This window comes from Entelurus aequoreus, linkage group LG15, assembly GCF_033978785.1.
Source record: "Entelurus aequoreus isolate RoL-2023_Sb linkage group LG15, RoL_Eaeq_v1.1, whole genome shotgun sequence".
NCBI lineage: Eukaryota > Metazoa > Chordata > Actinopteri > Syngnathiformes > Syngnathidae > Entelurus > Entelurus aequoreus.
In genome coordinates, this window is record NC_084745.1 from 10,491,060 (window position 1) to 10,511,133 (window position 20,074).

The 20,074-nt window shown below is 37.4% G+C and overlaps 1 protein-coding gene across 1 annotated transcript in view; it reads left to right on the plus strand.

Moving 5' to 3' along the window:
* Nucleotides 1–19,444, plus strand: part of LOC133629791 (aspartyl/asparaginyl beta-hydroxylase-like) — a 48,194-nt gene extending 28,750 nt beyond the window's left edge. The window contains exons 10-26 of the mRNA XM_062020789.1: nucleotides 1,413–1,445; nucleotides 1,510–1,542; nucleotides 1,608–1,643; nucleotides 1,721–1,768; nucleotides 1,834–1,944; nucleotides 5,887–5,919; nucleotides 5,987–6,072; nucleotides 6,179–6,265; nucleotides 9,947–10,097; nucleotides 10,165–10,301; nucleotides 10,360–10,458; nucleotides 10,528–10,617; nucleotides 10,675–10,812; nucleotides 15,209–15,344; nucleotides 15,413–15,504; nucleotides 18,862–18,995; nucleotides 19,057–19,444. Of these exons, the coding sequence (XP_061876773.1) occupies nucleotides 1,413–1,445; nucleotides 1,510–1,542; nucleotides 1,608–1,643; nucleotides 1,721–1,768; nucleotides 1,834–1,944; nucleotides 5,887–5,919; nucleotides 5,987–6,072; nucleotides 6,179–6,265; nucleotides 9,947–10,097; nucleotides 10,165–10,301; nucleotides 10,360–10,458; nucleotides 10,528–10,617; nucleotides 10,675–10,812; nucleotides 15,209–15,344; nucleotides 15,413–15,504; nucleotides 18,862–18,995; nucleotides 19,057–19,207 (1,595 nt within the window). The 3' untranslated portion in view covers nucleotides 19,208–19,444. The remainder of the gene's footprint in view (nucleotides 1–1,412; nucleotides 1,446–1,509; nucleotides 1,543–1,607; nucleotides 1,644–1,720; nucleotides 1,769–1,833; nucleotides 1,945–5,886; nucleotides 5,920–5,986; nucleotides 6,073–6,178; nucleotides 6,266–9,946; nucleotides 10,098–10,164; nucleotides 10,302–10,359; nucleotides 10,459–10,527; nucleotides 10,618–10,674; nucleotides 10,813–15,208; nucleotides 15,345–15,412; nucleotides 15,505–18,861; nucleotides 18,996–19,056) is intronic.
* Nucleotides 19,445–20,074: the final 630 nt, after the last annotated feature.

A 20,074-nucleotide genomic window follows, 5' to 3' on the forward strand; every position in this document is an offset into this window, starting at 1 on the left:
TCCCTTTTTTTGTTAAGTACACAACTCCACATGTCATTCATAGTTTTGATGCCTTCAGTGACAATCTACAATGCAAATAGTCATGAAACTAAAGAAAACGCATTGAATGAGGAGAAGGTATGTCCAAACTTTTGGCCTGTACTGTATTCATTATTAATAATTGGATGTATATTTATTTATAAGTCCCTTCTTATGCAGTATATTTGGTTAGTACTTATTTTTCTAATCAGCCTGACCTAAGCCCAAGTTTTATTTGTTTAAGAAATAATCATTTTTGTGATTAACACATGCTTTCATATAATTTGACAATTGTGTAAACTGTAAATAAGTTTGGTATAATTAGAGAATAAGATTGAAATTAATTCATTGTTAATATTTGAGAGGTTATGTTGGGCCCCAAGCTAAAAAAGGTTAAGAACCCCTGACTTGAATGGTCCCCATATTGTCTGAATGACACTAGGGGTGTAACGGTACGTGTATTTGCATTGAACCGTTTCGGTACGGGGGTTCCGGTTCGGTTCGCAGGTGTACCGAACGAGTTTCCACATGGACATATTAAGTAGCATAACGCACGTTGTATAAACAATGCACACCGAGGCACAACACAAGGCATGCTAGCAGCTAACGGGCTACGATAGACTGACCATACGTCCTCTTTTCACCGGACATGTCCTCTTTTGCGGAGCTGTCAGGGCTGAGTTTCTTAAATGCCTCAAATGTCCGGCATTTTGAGTTAGGGTTGCGTGTATTTTCAATGTACGTTCAGGGTTAAGAAGGGGTTAAAAACAAAACAAATTGTGCGCGCAGCAGCATTGGTGAGGGAGGGGCAGAGACAGAGAGAGCGAGAGAGTTAGGATAAACGCGCATGTGTCGCCAGGCTCTGCTTTTTATCCATAGATTTTTCAGATTACATTTTTTATTATCTATAGCAGGGGTGTCAAAAGTGTGCCCCGGAGGCCATTTGCGGCCCACAGCTAATGTTCTAAAGGCCCACGGCACATTCTAAAAATACTATTAAAATAAATAAAAACATAACAAAAGTGAAATAAAAAAAGCTTAAAGGTTAAATGTAATTCAGAAAAAGTTGCAATGTTGACTAATAAAACAAAGCTGTTTTTTTTTCTTTCAAACTGTCATTGCTCAAAACATAATATTGAATCAAAATCAATGTTATTATGAATTATTGACCGATCCAAGGCTCCAATTACTTCACATCAAATATTCCACTAAGAAAAATATTTTTGGTGGAAGATTTTGCAAATTTGGTTAATAGATAACCCAAAAATGTATATTTTGTTGTTTTCTTACTGTACCGAAAATGACCCGAACCGTGACCTCTAAACCGAGGTACGTACCGAACCGAAATTTTTGTGTACCGTTACACCCCTAGTGAACACATTTTTGTTTTGCAGATGATCCTGGAGAAGACACTGAGCATAATTACGGTGTGTCAAATGTTTTACCATTCGTCGTCCTGCGTCGCCATTCTTCATTCTTTCTTTCTTTCAGCGGAAGACGCGGACGCCATCGACACGAGCGGAGGTGAGTGTAGCTGTTTAGCTAACAGCGAGTGATGGTGATGAACTGTTGATGCCTTGTGCTTGCAGTGTTAGTGGAGGAGCCTTCGTCTCAGGAGAGCATCGGTAAGATGGTTGGTCACTGGCCGTCTACAAATAATGAGCAGCAGCGACAACGTTAACTCTGTTTGTTTGTTGTGAAGTGGAATCGGCCAGAGATATGACCAGCTCCAAGTTCACACAGGAAGAAGGTACACCATGTTGTCTTTTTTGTGTTTCATGTTGTGAAGTACACATGTTTGCTTTTCTATGTCAGAAGTGGAAGTGGGGAAACGGTCTGACCCAGCAGAACCACAGAGAGAGAACCAGGCGGACCCAGTAGAACCACAGAGTGAGACAACTGGGCAGACGGAGAGCGCCCCCAAAGGTATGCTCATGTAACGGCGACAAACCAGTGTGAGTGTGCGAGTGCATGTTGGTAAACCTCACTAGAGTTCGTGGTGAACAGTCGACAGATCTGGCTTTTACAAAACCCAAAGTGTTCCTGAGCCCATGTGGTGATATCCTTTACACACTGGTGTCGCTTTTTGATGCAGTACTGCCTTAGGGATCAAAAGTCACGTGCATTAAATGTTGGTTTTCAGCTTTTCTGCTTACGTGCAGGGATTTCTCCAGAATATCTGAACCTTTTGATGATATTACGGACCGTAGATGGTGAAATCCCTAAATGCCTTGCAATAGCTGGTTGAGAAATGTTGTTCTTAATCAATTTGCTCACGCATTTGTTCACAAAGTGGTGACCCCCGCCCTATCCTTGTTTGTGAATGATTGAGATAGCTGCTTTTATACCCAATCATGGCACCCACCTGTTCAACAGTGGGACGTTCCAAATAAGTGTTTGATGAGCATTCCTCAACTTTCTCAGTCTTTTTCGCCTCTTGTGCCAGCTTTTTTGAAACGTGTTGCAGGCATCAAATTCCAAATGAGCTAATATTTGCAAAAAATAAAGTTTTCCAGTTCGAACGTTAAGTATCTTGTCTTTGCAGTCTATTCAAGGCAAGGCAAGGCAACTTTATTTGTATAGCACTTTTCATACACAAGGCAGACTCAAAGTGCTTCACAGACAACAAAGTGAAATGAAAGAAACTAAAAGCAAAATTAAAATGCAGACAATAAAAATAAAAACAGTGCAGACGTTAAAAGTTAAAAGATTAAAAGATTTAGCTGAAAGCTAAGGTGAACATATAAGTTTTCAGTCTAGTTTTAAAAGTAGTCAGAGTTGGGGAAAGTCTGACATCTTCAGGAAGTTTATTCCAGCTATTTGTTGCATAGTGACTGAATGATGCTCTCCCTTGATTTGAGTTTACTCTGGGAACCGCTAACAGATTGGTCTCAGAAGATCTTCGTGATCTAGAGGGCTTATATAGTGCGAGCATATCAGAGATATACTTCGGCCCTAAACCATGTAGTGATTTATATGTGAGCAGGAGGATTTTGAAATCAATTCTCTGATGTACAGGGAGCCAATGTAAGGATTTAAGAATTGGTGTAATGTGCTCACATTTTTTGGTCTTTGTTAGAAATCTAGCAGCAGCGTTCTGAACAAGCTTTAGCTGCCTGACAGTTTTTTTGGGAAGACCTGCAAGGAGACCATTACAATAGTCTAGCCTACTGGTAAGTTGAAAATGATTTGCAAATCATTGTATTCTGTTTTTATTTACCATTTACACAACGTGCCAACTTCACTGCTTTTGGGTTTTGTAGCTCAATGCCTGGCGCCCTCGCAATCTCATTCGGAGGACCAAGTTTTGAACACCAGGCGAAACGAAAGATAGCTACTCACATGCTAATATACACCTTAAGACCGGATATTTAATGGTCTCCTGTTATGGCAAAATGACTTTTTAATGATCTTCTAACATTAATATGTCTCCCACCATGTTTATGAACGCCAAACAAGATGAAAGTCTACCATCTCCCTCACTTCTTTGCTCCACTTTTGACAGAAAAGACGCTCAAATGCTTGGCTTTTTTAAAGTTGTAAACCATCGGTGTCCAAAATGCGGCCAAGGGGCCATTTGCGGCCCGTAGCTAAATTTTTTCGCGGCCCAATCATTCATGTTATAATTTTAGCATGCTGGCTTTTTTGCTAATTTTACAGGTATACACTTCAGCCTCAAATATTTTGTTACTTGAGGAATAATAACTGTTAGCATGTTAACATTTATATGCTTTGTTTTTTTTAGCTAATTTTGTAGGAATACACTTGTTATATTTTGGTACTTGATGCATACTAATGTTAGCATGCTAGCATTTTAGCTAATTTAACAGGTATACACCTCAGTATTATATATTTTGGTATTTTACTAATGCGAACTGTAAGCATTCCATTGTTAGCATGTTAGCATAGTACTGTTAGCCTTTCAGTTCAGCTTTGGCTCTTCAGCATTCACACAAAATTTCTACTGAAATTATATTTTCTAGTTCTTTGAAAAAATATATATATTGTACTTGTTTTGAAGGTGAAAAATACCAAAATGGCCCCACATTATTTGATTTGTCAGTCTGTGGCCCTCAGTGGAAAAGGTTCGGTGGTTGGTTTTTGACATCTTATTTGTCCAGCTTCCATACTTGTTTTTGAACGCTTTACAAGAAATACATTGAAGGCAAACTCCGTAGTTTGCTAGCTTGTGTGCGCCAGCTTACTGAGACTCTTGTTTTGTTAGCGCAGGCTGGATGAAGCAGCGCTTTTATTGTGAAGACGGTCTTTAGGGTTTTGACAGCAGGGTCTGTTGAAATAAAAAGGGTTTCTCGTCTTCCTGCCTGTCGTTTTTTCTTAATGATGAGCTCGCAGCAGCCAGCGTCATCTAAGAAGAACCTCGGGTGCCGTGAATGTCAATCAAGTGACGAAAGTGACGTCTTAGTGAAGATTGCTGATCGCTCATTTTTAGGTCTATTTTTTTAATGCATAGCTGGCGATCGACCGGTAGCTCGCGATCGACCTAATGGACACTCCTGGTTTGAATCATTAAAAAAATATGTTTCTTAAGAGTGTATTAATCTACTTCGCACAAATCTGCACTGATGCCGGTAAATAAACAATAGCCTAATGGGACCCTAGACCATCGCCTGAAACCCAGAAGTGCCCCAATGTGCCTGTAGATCACGTGATTGCAACAAAAACATGGCATGGCACTGAGGATTTGAGGAAAAACGCCACCTTTGAGGCGTCAACACTGGAGTATAACTCAAAATAATGCCATCAAACATATGATAAAATATATGTAAAAATAAAATGTCAATAATATAAATATTACATTAAGAAGTTAATAAAAACATAACATTGAGAGGATAATAGTAGTAATATTAATGGTTGAGATAGAAAACAACACAATGAAATAATAAAAAACAGAAGATCAGTAAAAAGCCTGATTAAAAAGGTGTGTCTTTAGCCTTTTTTATAAAGTTTCAACGCTCTCTGCAGTGCTGAGGCTCTCTGCCAGGCTGTTCCACAGGTTGGGGCCAGAGTGGATACATGCCGCCTCACCGTGGGTCTTTGTTCTGGTATCTGGTAAAGATAAAAGGCCAGTTCCAGAGGACCCCAGGATCCGCGAGGGTTGATACGATAAAAGCAGGTCAGATAGATAAGAATCTGCAAGGCCATTAAGACATTTAAAAGCTAATAATACAACAATGCAGCGACTTTAAAACTGGTGTAATGTGCTCCCGCCCTCTTGTCCTCGTCAGCACGTGTGCAGCTGAGTTTTGTAATAATGTAGACTTCTGGTATTTTGATGTATTCTTATATTTTTGCCATGTCAGATTTGTTGTTTTTTGGACAAATACTGTTTATCCAAAAAAAACGTCTTTAAAACAAACCAGATGTACTTGTTTTGCTCAAATATTTCAGTCATATTTAGTTCCAATCAAAAATACCTAAATATTTAATATTTTGTGTTACTTTAACTCATTCAATGCTTATTTGATTAGGAACAACAGATGGAAATGAGCCGAATGCTAAATCTGGTGCACCAATTGATTCTATATGCATAATGTAAAGTGCACACAGTCCTTTTGGCATCGGTCGTAGCTCGAGAGAAAGTGAGAGTCCTCAAGACATGTCATTGTTATAAAAATACAACAATAAAATGCCGTTTAAGAGCTCTTTTTAGTTTCACAAGATGCAAGTTACACACACATTATGCTAGAAATGTATTTTAGCACATACATAAACACAAGCTGTGTGAGCATCAAAATATGCCATAAAGACAGTATGTACACTAAGTATATGTGGAAAATGTGTACTCCTACATACACTGTGTACTAAGAGAATGACTAACTGTTTGTTATCTCCTTCACTTTGTCTTAGAAGCGGCGGCCGAGGACAAGCCCAAAGAAAAAGGTGACACTTTTTTTTTTCTTTTGTCTTGGAGCTGGTGAAAAATACTTGTCATACGTTTGTTCTCCAGCCAAGAAGAAGAAAGCGAAACTGCTGAACAAGTTAGACAAAACCATCAAAGCAGAAGTGGATGCTGCTGAGAAGCTACGCAAGAAAGTATGTGGGAGGAAGAGAGGGATGTTGGCTTTTGATGCACTTTGTGTTGACTCCCGTGTGGCTCTGTGTGTGTGTGTGTGTGCGTGTGTGTGTTTGTGTGTGTCAGGGTAAAGTGGAGGCGGCGCTGAAAGCCTTTGAGACGTTAGTGCAGCAGCACCCTCAGAGCCCCCGCGCTCGCTACGGCCAAGCACAGGTACTTAAGTCAAGGGCCGCCTCGTCATTGGACACTTTAAATCGGGGGTGTCCAAATTTTTTCCACTGAAAAATGAGAGCATGCGGGGGCCGTTTTGATCATTTTCCTTTTCAAAACCAACACAATATATAGTGTTACCATTAGGGCTCCCTTCAATTTCAGTGAACTTTAAAGGTCCCATGGACCCAAAAGGGTCTCAGTCATTAAAGTGTTAAAATAAGATGTATATTAATACAAAATTTTACCTTCAACTAATAAATATTTATAAATCAACTTGCGACCTATCCGTTGACATCAAGTTTTTTTAATGTTGTATGCTCTTTTTTTCCCAAAGAAAACCTTGTTTTTAATGGCAAAAACACAAAACATGCAATATTTTCCCCAAAACATTTTTCAAAATGGAATATTTTATCTGAAGTAATTGGAGCCTTAAATGGGTAAATAATTCATAATAACATTGCTTTTATTCATTATTTTTTGAACAATGACAGTTTAAAAAAAAAAATCTGATAAAAGGCCTCCCTTTAATAAAAGTGTTAAAAAATAATCGTATATCAGTGTATATTATTTATACTTTAAATGCTTAAATCTCTAGATCAACTTGCGATGTATTCGTTGACATCAAGTTTTTTTAATTTTGTATGTTCTTTTTTTTTTTTTTTTTTCCAAAGAAAACCTTGTTTTTAATGGCAAAAACACAAAATATCCAATATTTTCCCCAAAACATTTTTCAAAATGGAATATTTTATCTGAAGTAATTGGAGCCTTAAATGGGTAAATAATTCATAATAACATTGCTTTTATTCATTATTTTTTGAACAATGACAGTTTAAAAAAAAAAAAATCTGATAAAAGGCCTCCTTCTAATAAAAGTGTTAAAAAATAATCGTATATCAGTGTATATTATTTATACTTTAAATGCTTAAATCTCTAGATCAACTTGCGATCTATTCGTTGACATTGTTTTTTTTATTTTGTATGTTCTTTTTATTTATTTATTTTTCAAAGAAGACCTTGTTTTTAATGGCAAAAACACAAAACATGCAATATTTTCCCCAAAACATTTTTCAAAATGGAATATTTTATCTGAAGTAATTGGAGCCTTAAATGGGTAAATAATTCATAATAACATTGCTTTTATTCATTATTTTTTGAACAATGACAGTTTAAAAAAAAAAAAATCTGATAAAAGGCCTCCCTTTAACAAAAGTGTTAAAAAATAATCGTATATCAGTGTATGTTATTTATACTTTAAATGCTTAAATCTCTAGATCAACTTGCGATCTATTCGTTGACATTGTTTTTTTTATTTTGTATGTTCTTTTTATTTATTTATTTTTCAAAGAAGACCTTGTTTTTAATGGCAAAAACTCAAAATATGCAATATTTTTCCCAAAACATTTTTCAAAATGGAATATTTTATCTCAAGTAATTGGAGCCTTAAATGGGTAAATAATTTATAATAACATTACTTTTATTCATTATTTTTTGAACAATGACAGTTTAAAAATGACAGTTAAAAAAAAAAAAAAATCTGATAAAAGGCCTCCCTTTAATAAAAGTGTTAAAAAATAATCGTATATCAGTGTGTATTATTTATACTTGAAATGCTTAAATCTCTAGATCAACTTGCGATGTATTCGTTGACATCAAGTTTTTTTTATTTTGTATGTTCTTTTTTTTTTTTTTTTTTTCAAAGAAAACCTTGTTTTTAATGGCAAAAACACAAAACATGCAATATTTTCCCCAAAACATTTTTCAAAATGGAATATTTTATCTGAAGTAATTGGAGCCTTAAATGGGTAAATAATTCATAATAACATTGCTTTTATTCATTATTTTTTGAACAATGACAGTTTAAAAAAAAAAAAATCTGATAAAAGGCCTCCCTTTAACAAAAGTGTTAAAAAATAATCGTATATCAGTGTATGTTATTTATACTTTAAATGCTTAAATCTCTAGATCAACTTGCGATCTATTCGTTGACATTGTTTTTTTTATTTTGTATGTTCTTTTTATTTATTTATTTTTCAAAGAAAACCTTGTTTTTAATGGCAAAAACTCAAAATATGCAATATTTTTCCCAAAACATTTTTCAAAATGGAATATTTTATCTCAAGTAATTGGAGCCTTAAATGGGTAAATAATTCATAATAACATTACATTTATTCATTATTTTTTGAACAATGACAGTTTAAAAATGACAGTTAAAAAAAAATAAAAATCTGATAAAAGGCCTCCCTTTAACAAAAGTGTTAAAAAATAATCGTATATCAGTGTATATTATTTATACTTTAAATGCTTAAAGCTCTAGATCAACTTGGGATGTATTCGTTGACATCAAGTTTTTTTTATTTTGTTCTTTTTTTTTTTTTTTTTTTTCAAAAAAACCTTGTTTTTAATGGCAAAAACACAAAATATGCAATATTTTCCCCAAAACATTTTTCAAAATGGAATATTTTATCTGAAGTAATTGGAGCCTTAAATGGGTAAATAATTCATAATAACATTGCTTTTATTCATTATTTTTTGAACAATGACAGTTTAAAAAAAAAAAATCTGATAAAAGGCCTCCCTTTAATAAGTGTTAAAAAAATCGTATATCAGTGTATATTATTTATACTTTTAACTGCTTAAATCTCTAGATCAACTTGCGATCTATTCGTTGACATCGTTTTTTTTATTTTGTATGTTCTTTTTATTTTTTTATTTTTTCAAAAAAAACCTTGTTTTTAATGACAAAAACACAAAGTATGCAATATTTTTCCCAAAACATTTTTCAAAATGGAATATTTTATCTCAAGTAATTGGAGCCTTAAATGGGTAAATAATTCATAATAACATTACTTTTATTCATTATTTTTTGAACAATGACAGTTTAAAAATGACAGTTAAAAAAAAAAAAAAATCTGATAAAAGGCCTCCCTTTAATAAAAGTGTTAAAAAATAATCGTATATCAATGTATATTATTTATACTTTAATTCTTAAATCTCTTGATCAACTTGCGATTTATTTTGTATGTTCTTTATTTTTTTCAAAGAAAACCTTGTTTTTAATGGCAAAAACACAAAATATGCAATATTTTTCCCAAAACATTTTTCAAAATGGAATATTTTATCTGAAGTAATTGGTGCTTTAAAAGGGTAAAAAAAATTCATAATAACATTACTTTTATTCATTATTTTTTGAACAATGACAGTTTAAAAATATCTGATAAAATGCCCCATACTAATAAAAGTGTTAAAAATAAATTGTATATCATTATATATTATTTTTACTTTCAATGCTTAACTCTCTAGATCTACTTCAGATCTATCTATAAGTTTTTTTGTTTTTTTTAGCAATGACAGTTTTGAAGAAAAAAAAAACGTTGTGTTTTTAGTGTCAATATTGCAACTTTTACACCTGTTTTCTCTCTTGTTCCACTTTTAATGTTTTTTTTTGTATTAGTATTTTGAAAATGTGCCGCGGGCCTTTAAAAAATTACCTGCAGGCTGCAAATAGTCCCCTGGCCGCACTTTGGACATCCCTACTTTTAAATACAGACTGTGTGTGTGTGTGTGTGTGTGTGTGTGTGTGTGTGTGTGTGTGTGTGTGTGTGTGTGTGTGTGTGTGTGTGTGTGTGTGTGTGTGTGTGTGTGTGTGTGTGTGTGTGTGTGTGTGTGTGTGCGCGTGCGCAGGCAGAGGACGACCTGGCCGAAAAGAAGCGCAGCAACGACATGTTGCAGAAGGCCATCAACAGCTACAGAGAAGCCGCCGAGCTTCCGGACGCCACCGCTGACCTCATTAGAGCGGCGCTGAAAAGACGAGCCGAGCGCCAACAGTTCCTGGGTAACGTCCACCGCCGTCGGCCATCTTTCCCCACGCTTCACGAGCTGAACTCCAGCTCCCTTCGCAGGCCGCATGCGGGGCGCCGTAGCGACCCTGGAGAGGCTGGTTCAGATGTTCCCGGAAGACATCGGTCTGAAGAACGACTTGGGCGTGTCCTACCTGTTGCTCGGAGACAACAAAGGTGCTAAGAAGGTCTACAAGGAGGTGAGGGATTCCTCTTCTTTGGTTCTGCTTCTTCAGTCTCACCGGCGCCATCTTTTAGGTACTGGCGGCTTCCCCCGATGACGGCTTTGCCAAAGTCCACTACGGATTCATCCTGAAGTCGGAGAACAAGATCGCAGAGAGCATTCCCTACCTGAAGGTTTGTGCGCAACATCCTGACCCTTGAGTTGACTTGGATGATCCCAGTGAGTCTATGTGGGTCCACCAGGAGGGGCTGGAGTCTGGCGAGCCCGGCACTGACGACGGTCGCTTCTACTTCCACCTGGGAGACGCCTTGCAGAGAGTCGGAGACAAGAGCGTGAGTGCATGACACGGAAACATCTCGTCACCTCCTGACCTGTCGAACGTCCCGCAGGCGTACGACTGGTACCAGCTGGGTCACGAGCGCGGCCACTTTGCGTCCGTGTGGCAGAGGTCCCTCTACAACGTGGACGGGCTGAAGGCGCAGCCCTGGTGGACGCCAAGCGAGACCGGCTACACCGATCTGGTCAAGGTAGGAATGCAGGGAGTCATAGTGGTGAAGTGGGGATCCTGTAACAAGGTCCATAGGCTTTTGTAAAGTTTGAAGATTTTTCTTTTTTTTTCTAAGTACCGTATTTTTCGGACCATAGGGCGCACCGGATTATAAGGCGCACTGCAGATGAGCGGATCTAATTAGGTCTATTTTCAAGCAAAAGGCGCATTAAAGGGGTTATAGAAAATATATTATATGATATTTATTGTAGGGCGCATTAAAGGTGTCATATATATATTTTTTTTTCTAAATGTAAAAGACTTCCTTGTGGTCTACATAACATGTAATGGTGGTTCTTTGGTCAAAATGTTGCATAGATGATGTTTTACAGATCATCTTCAAGCCGCTTTCTGACAGTCGCTTCAGGATTTGCCGTTTTGTGGGCGGTCTTATTTACGTGGCTCACCTTCGGCAACGTCTTCTCCCCGTCATCTTTGTTGTAGCGGTGTAGCGTGCAAGGACGGGAGTGGAAGAAGTGTCAAAAGATGGAGCTAACATTCAGATTTTACTTAAATCGATAACGGAGCAGCATCTTCTCATCCGTGGCTCGCTAGTGCAATAACAATGCCCGAAATGTGTCCCGTGAAAAACCGTCCGACCGGAACTCTCTAATAACTAAAGTTCCTCGGGTGAATAATTAAACTCACTACACCGGTATGTTTTAGCGCTTTCATGGCGAGTTTACTGACAGATATAAGTAAGAACTTTACACTACTTTATATTAAAAATGGCAACAGCGAAGGATGAATGTCTCATAACAAGAAGATAGAGAAAAATAAGAAGCTTATCGACTACGGCGTCGCCACTGACTACAAAGGTGGACACGCGCTAATTTTCAGGACTTATGCAGATCCCAAATACAGATCAGCAGGTACCAGAAGGTAAGAAAAGTTGCTTTTGCATAATGTTGCAAAACATAACGCTAGATAATATGTCTTACCTTGTACACACATCATAATAATACTCCTATGTTGAAGCACAGAACAATCAAGCGGTGCAGCTTCATAGCTTAAAAATGTCGTACTAAAACATTTTTGATAGATTTTTGAGCGCCGTGTGTAATGTTCTATATTTCCATCCATCCATCCATCCATTTTCTACTGCTTATTCCCTTCGGGGTCGCGGGGGGCGCTGGAGCCTATCTCAGCTACAATCGGGCGGAAGGCGGGGTACACCCTGGACAAGTCGTCACCTCATCGCAGGGCCAACACAGATAGACAGACAACATTCACACTCACATTCACACACTAGGGCCAATTTAGTGTTGCCAATCAACCTATTCCCAGGTGCATGTCTTTGGAGGTGGGAGGAAGCCGGTGTACCCGGAGGGAACCCACGCAGTCACGGGGAGAACATGCAAACTCCACACAGAAAGATCCCGAGCCCGGGATTGAACTCACGACTACTCAGGACCTTCGTATTGTGAGGCAGACGCACTAACCCCTTTACCACCGTGCTGCCTCTATGTTTTCAATGAAACATTAAATGTTTACTTGAGTCATATTGCAGTCTACACGTATCTCTTATGTGTGACTGCCATTTACTGGTCACACTTATCATTTCACCATGTACCATATAAAATAGCTTTGAGGTCGGTAAGCGCAACCAAATTTATTCCGTACATTAGGCGCACCGGGTTATAAGGCGCACTGTTGAGTTTTGAGAAAATGAAAAAATTTTAAGTGCGCCCTATAGTCCGAAAAATACGGTATGTGATTTATTTAAAAAATACGTCGTAAATATTGATATAAAATTAATCCAGCTGTGAAAGTTTAATAATACGTTTTTTTAAATGTTTTTTTCCACCTGATAGCGGCAAACCTAACTTTGCACACGTCACTCAGCGCGGGCGTCATAACATCATCAAACTCACCTTTCAGCATTCACAGACAGCACCAACATTTTGGAGCAAGTAGAAGTGATAGAATAAATATATGAAATATATTTTTGGCAGCATAGGAGAAAAGTTATGTACTTCACTTTTGTGTCTCATTGCACATATAGTTATTATACATATAACCTGCTACCCGAGAATGTACAACAATTCTTCTCAACTAAAGAGGAGTAATATAACCTCAAAGAAAAATGTAATTTAAAACAATCGTATGCACGTACAACACTTCAAACCTTAAGCGTATCAGTATGTGGAATTCAGTTATTTAGCAAAGAAGTCAAACAAAGTACTAATATGATCGGGTTTAAGAAACTGTTCAAACTCTTAAGTGTTTACAAAGTACACAGAAGAAAGATCATGATAAACATTTTGAATTTATTGAAAATGAGATTATTTTGTGAGATTATTAATCCCACAAAATAAAAATCAAATAAAACATTTTTTTTAGAATTGTATTATTTATGGAGTAAATTGTGTACAAATTGAGAACAGGAAGTGATTAAAGTTTCTAGCAATTGCTATTAAATGGCACCGTTTTCCAGTAAAGTTCTGTCGCATCATAATTAAAACTTGCTGTGGTACTGAGCATGCTCGGTCCATCCTTCCATACTCCTCGCAAATACTCTAGTCCAGGGGTGTCCAAACTATGTGCCTAGTGTGGCCCACCGGCATTTTTAATTTGGCCTGCGAGACATCACTGAGTTCAATAAGGAATTTAATTGGGCGTGATGTTTTCATATGACATGCAAATAGCCAGCGGTCTGATAACTGCCATTTTGACGCCATTCTGCGACCATTGAGAGTAACTAAAGTAAGTGACCATTCATCATATTTTCATGAAAATACAGCACAGCTATTAAAGGCCTACTGAAAGCCACTACTACCGACAACGCAGTCTGATAGTTTATATATCAATGACGAAATCTTAACATTGCAACACATGCCAATACGGCCGGGTTAACTTATAAAGTGACATTTTAAATTTCCCGCTAAACTTCCGGTTGGAAACGTCTATGTATGATGCGTATGCGCGTGACGTCACGACGGCATTGGAAGTATTCGTACCCAATGTGTCACCATACAAAAAGCTCTGTTTTCATCGAACAATTCCACAGTATTCTGGACATCTGTGTTGGTGAATCTTTTGCAATTTGTTTAATGAACAATGGAGACTGCAAAGAAGAAAGTTGTAGGTGGGATCTGTGTTTTAGCGGCTGGCTGTAGCAACACAACAAGGAGGACTTACTTGGATAGCAGACGCCTAGCCGTTGCTAGCCGCCAACCGCACGGATGATCGGGTGAAGTCCTTCGTCGCGCCGTCGATCGCTGGAACGTAGGTGAGCACGGGTGTTGATGAGCAGATGAGGGCTGGCTGGCGTAGGTGGAGCGCTAATGTTTTATCATAGCTCTGTGAGGTCCGGTTGCTAAGTTAGCTTCAGCGTCGTTAGCAACAGCATTGTTAAGCTTTGCCAGGCTGAGAATTATTAACCGTGTATTTACATGTCCATGGTTTAATAGTATTGTTGATCTTCTGTCTATCCTTCCAGTCAGGGATTTATTTATTTTGTTTCTATCTGCATTTGAGCCAGATGCTATCACGTTAGCTCAGTAGCTAAAGAGCTTCGCTGATGTAATGTCGTGGAGATAAAAGTCACTGTGAATGTCCATTTCGCGTTCTCGACTCTCATTTTCAAGAGGATATAGTATCCGAGGTGGTTTAAAATACAAATCCGTGATCCACAATAGAAAAAGGAGAGTGTGTGGAATCCAATGAGACCTTGTACCTAAGTTACGGTCAGAGCGAAAAAAGATACACCCTGCACTGCCTCTCTAGTTCTTCACTCTAACGTTCCTCATCCACAAATCTTTCATCCTCGCTCAAATTAATGGGGTAATCGTCGCTTTCTCCGTCCGAATCTTTCTCGCTCCATTGTAAACAACGGGGAATTGTGAGGAATCCTACCTCCTGTGACGTCACGCTACTTCTGGTATAGGCAAGGCTTTTTTTTATCAGCGACCAAAAGTTGCGAACTTTATCGTCGTTGTTCTATACTAAATCCTTTCAGCAAAAATATGGCAATATTGCTAAATGATCAAGTATGACACATAGAATGGATCTGCTATCCCCGTTTAAATAAAAAAAATTAATTTCAGTAGGCCTTTAATTATATGTTACAATCCAAACAACCTTCCCTAGTCAAAAAGAAAATGTAACCAGCACAAAAATTCAACAAACATGGTCACACATAACACAACCTGCTCACTGAACTGTGTGGATATTATAAAAATGTGTTTTAAAAGCTAGTTTCAACCTAATCAATGCAATAGTTTTTAGTGCGTGTATACACACCAAGTGTGTGTTTATATAAAAGATGTTGAGTTTGAGTGGGCTTGGGTGCCCTTTAATCCCACAGACTTTGGTGCTCCGCCCCTGTGCACGGGGATGTGGCTTGAGTCTGATGTCATTCCGTGTGTGTCCAGGCGCTGGAGAGGAACTGGAAGACCATCCGGGAGGAGGCTCTGGCCATGATGGACAGCAACACGGGAATGTTCGTCCCCGAGGAGGAGAACCTGCGGGAGAAGGGCGAGTGGGGACAATACACCCTCTGGCAGCAAGGTCTGTTTAGACGCTTTATTGTCCGCTTTATCGTCCGCGTCCCCGCCAGCTGACCCATTTGTGTTCAGGGAGGAAAGCTGTAGATGCCTGCCAGACCGCCCCCAAAACATGCTCGCTGCTGGAGAAATTCCCTGAAGCTACTGGCTGCAAGAGAGGACAGGTACACACACACACACACACACACACTCTCCCTTATTAAGGACCTCCGTGAAGTTAGCCCCCCTTATCATTGCACATGTTAAAATAACACTGCTATTTGTTAGTGCTACTTTTGTGCTGGTTTGTGTTACTAACATTGTTTTTGTCTTCCTATTATAGTTTTTAATGTTATTAACGTGTTAACTATTATTCACAACCAGTCCCCCTCAAGGTCAAAATCTCCCCAAACTGGTCCCAAATGTTTGTGGTGCAAATTTTTTGTTTAGCTATTCTATTTTTTATGTTAAAGTAGCAGTAGAGTGGAAAAACAAGTTGACTTTATATGCTTAATTCTGTTTCATTGTATCCATTAAACCATATCCAATCATATTTGCAATCCGCAAAGTATGGGACAAAATTGTGGAGATTTTGACGGGGTGGGGTGGGGGGCTTTTTATGAATAACAACAAGTGTAAAGCGACTTTGGGTATTTAGAAAAGCGCTATATAAATCCCAGGTATTATTATTATTATTATTATTATTATTAAGTTAATATCATAAAAACTCTAATAGTTAATAACATGAAAATGATAATACTTAGACAAAAAATTCAAACGTAGCGCAAATGTTTGGGAGAAGTGTGGGGAGATTTTGACATGGTGGGGGGGGGGGCTGGTTATGAATAATAACACGTTAGTAACATAAGAACTATAATAGTTAATAACATAAAAACTGTAATAGTCAATAACATGAAAACTATAATAGTTAACATAAAAACTATAATAGTTATAATAAAAACTGTAATAGACAAAATATTTTTGCAGCAGGAACGTAGCACAAACGAATGTTTGGGGAGATTTTAACAAGGTGGGGGAGGGGGGGTGTTATGAATAATAACACGTTAGGAACATAAAAACTATAATAGACAAAGGAAAATTTGCAGCACAAACGCTTGGGACACGTTTGGGGAGATTTTTACAAGGTGGGGGTGGGCTGGCTATGAATGATAACACATTAATAACATTAAAACTATAAATAGACAAAAAAAAAGTTTGTAGCACAAACGTTTGGAACAAGTTTGGGGAGATTTTGACAAGAGGCTGGTTATGAATAATAACACGTTAATAACATAAGAACTGTAATAGTTAATAACATAAGAATTATAATAGTAATAACATAAGAACTACAATAGTTAATAACATAAGAACTGTAATAGTTAATAACATAAGAACTATAATAGTAATAACATAAGAACTATAATAGTTAATAACATAAGAACTGTAATAGTTACTAACATAAGAACTATAATAGTTAATAACATAAGAACTATAATAGTAATAACATAAGAACTATAATAGTTAATAACATAAGAACTGTAATAGTTACTAACATAAGAACTATAATAGCATAAGCATAACATAAGAACTATAATAGTAATAACATAAGAACTATAATAGTTAATAACATAAGAACTATAATAGTTAATAACATAAGAACTAAAATAGTTTAACATAAGAACTATAATAGTTAATAACATAAGAACTATATAAGTTAATAACAAAGAACTATAATAGTTAATAACATAAGAACTATAATAGTTAATAACATAAGAACTAAAATAGTTAATAACATAAGAACTATAATAGTTTAACATAAGAACTATACAAGTTAATAACATAAGAACTATATTAGTTAATAACATAAGAACTATAATAGTTAGACAAAGGAAAATTTACAGCAAAAACGTTTGAAAGAAGTTTGGGGAAATTTTAACAAGGCGGGGGGGCTGGTTATGAACAATAAAATGTTGATAACATATAAATTATAAAAGGTTAATAACATAAAAACTATAATAAACAAAAATGTTTATAGCACAAACGTTTGGGACAAATTTAGGCAGATTTTGACAAGTGGGGGAGGGCTCGTTATGAATAATAAAACATTGATAACGTAAAAACTATAAAACGTTAATAACATCAAAACTATAATAGTTAATAACATCAAAACTATAACAGTTAAAATAAAAACTGTAATAGACAAAACATTTTTTGCAGCAGAAACGTAGCACAAACAAAGTTTGGGGAGATTTTAACAAGGTAGGGGGGAATGTTATGAATAATAACACGTTAATAAAATTTGCAGCACAAACGTTTGAACAAGTTTGGGGAGATGTTGACAAGGTTCTGGGGGCTGGTTATGAATAATAATGTGTTAATAACATAACAACTATAATAGTTAGTAGGGGTGCGAATCTTTGGGTGTACCACGATTCTATTCAATATCGATTATTGGAGTCACGATTCGATTATAAATCGATTTTTTCGATTCAACGCAATTCTCGATTCAAAAACGATATTTTTCCGATTCAAAACAATTCTCGATTCATTCAATACATAGATTTCAGCAGGATCTACCCCAGTCTGCTGACATGCAAGCAGAGTAGTAGATTTTTGTAAAAAGCTTTTAAAATTGTAAAGGACAATGTTTTATCAACTGATTGCAATAATGTACATTTGTTTTAACTATTAAATGAACCAAAAATATGACTTATTTTATCTTTGTGAAAATATTGGACACAGTGTGTTGTCAAGCTTATGAGATGCGATGCAAGTGTAAGCCACTGTGACACTATTGTTCTTTTTTTTTTTTTTTTTCATAAATGTCTAATGATAATGTCAGGGAGGGATTTTTGATCACTGCTATGTTGAAATTGTAACTAATATTGATACTGTTGTTGATAATATTCATTTTTGTTTCACTACTTTTGGTTTGTTCTGTGTCGTGTTTGTGTCTCCTCTCAATTGCTCTGTTTATTGCAGTTCTGAGTGTTGCTGGGCCGGGTTTGGTTTTGGAATTGGATTGCATTGTTATGGTATTGCTGTGTATTGTTTTGTTGGATTGATTAATAAAAATAAAAATAAAATTCAAAAAATAGATTTTTGAAAAATGAAAATCGACACTGAATCGTACAACGGTAGAATGGCGATTTGAATTCGAATCGATTTTTTCACACACCCCTAATAGTTAGATAAAAATGTGTATAGCACTAACGTTTGAGACAAGTTTAGGCAGATTTTGACACGGTGAATAACATAAAAACGATAATAGTAAGACAAAATATTTTTGCAGCAGAGACTTAGCACAAATGAATGAGACACATTTGGGGAGATGTTGATAAGGTGGGGGGCTGGATGACGTCACTCCTCAGAAAATGTATTTTCAAATAAGTTGAAAGAAATGACCATGTTTGCAGCACGAAGGAATGGCAGTGTTATTTTAGTATTTGCAATATATTGTTATTATTGAGAGCATTTTGATGCAGGCTGGTCTTGTGGCGGCCAGTCCTCCATGTTGAACCCCCTCGGTGACGTGTGTGCAGATCAAGTTCTCAGTCATGCAGCCGGGCACGCACGTGTGGCCGCACACGGGTCCCACCAACTGCCGCCTGAGGATGCACCTGGGCCTGGTGGTCCCCAAACACGGCTGCAGGATCCGCTGCACCGACCAGACCAGGTGCGCGTCCATCCCCCGCCTCCTCCTCCGTCACCAGCTGACCTCTTCTTCATCCCCGCAGGGAGTGGGAGGAAGGCAAGGTTCTCATCTTCGACGACTCCTTCGAGCACGAGGTGTGGCAGGAGGCGGACGCGTACCGCCTCATCTTCATCGTGGACGTGTGGCACCCGCAGCTGACGGCCCAGCAGCGCCAGACTCTCAGCGCCATCTAGACCAGGAAGTCTTTTTTACGCTTCTCTTGAGAGATGATACTACTGACCTGACCTGTTTCAACCCTTTGCCAAAAAACATCAAGTTGTGTTTACTTGAGCATACCAACCACTTTGTTACTTTCTCTTCGTGCTCATCTTCCTCCCCACTTTTGTACCATGACTACAAACACCAGATACTATTAGAGATTATATTTTTGAATAAAAAACAACACAAACACATCACCTGTGGGGGTTTTTTGCCTTTACTTTGTCTCACTTAGTCTAAATGAACTTTGTTGTTGACTCCCTGGGCTCTCATTCTAGGCCACCCGCAGGCTCCTGATTCCATTGACATCAGACCCACCCTCAAGTTCTGGCGTGAGTAACCATTCTGAAAATCACTAAAGCGTAGAGGATCTTTGACTGGTCTTTTTGCAATATGTCCGTCCTTGCAAACAGCAGAGAGCTCCTGTTGTACACAGGATCTTTCTGAAAGGCCTTACAAACAATAGTGAGTTCCTGTCACATATAGAGGATCTTTGACTGATGTTTGTTTTTTTAAGGTCCTTAAAACTGTAACGTGCTTAATTTGTATACAATACTGTATCTTATTACTAGTGTTTTTGCCTGGCCTTATAAAAACAGTGAGCTCCTGTCAAATATAGAGGATCTTTGACTAGTGTTTTTGCAGTCGGTCCTTCTAAACATCAGTGAGCTTCTGTCATATATAGAGGGTCTTTGACAAATGTTTTCGCAGTAGATAATTATAAACAGCAGTGAGCTCCTGTCATATAGAGGATCTTTGACTAATGTTTTTGCATTAGATACGTATAAACAGCAGTGAGCTTCTGTCATAGCTAGAGGATCTTTGACTAATGTTTTTGCATT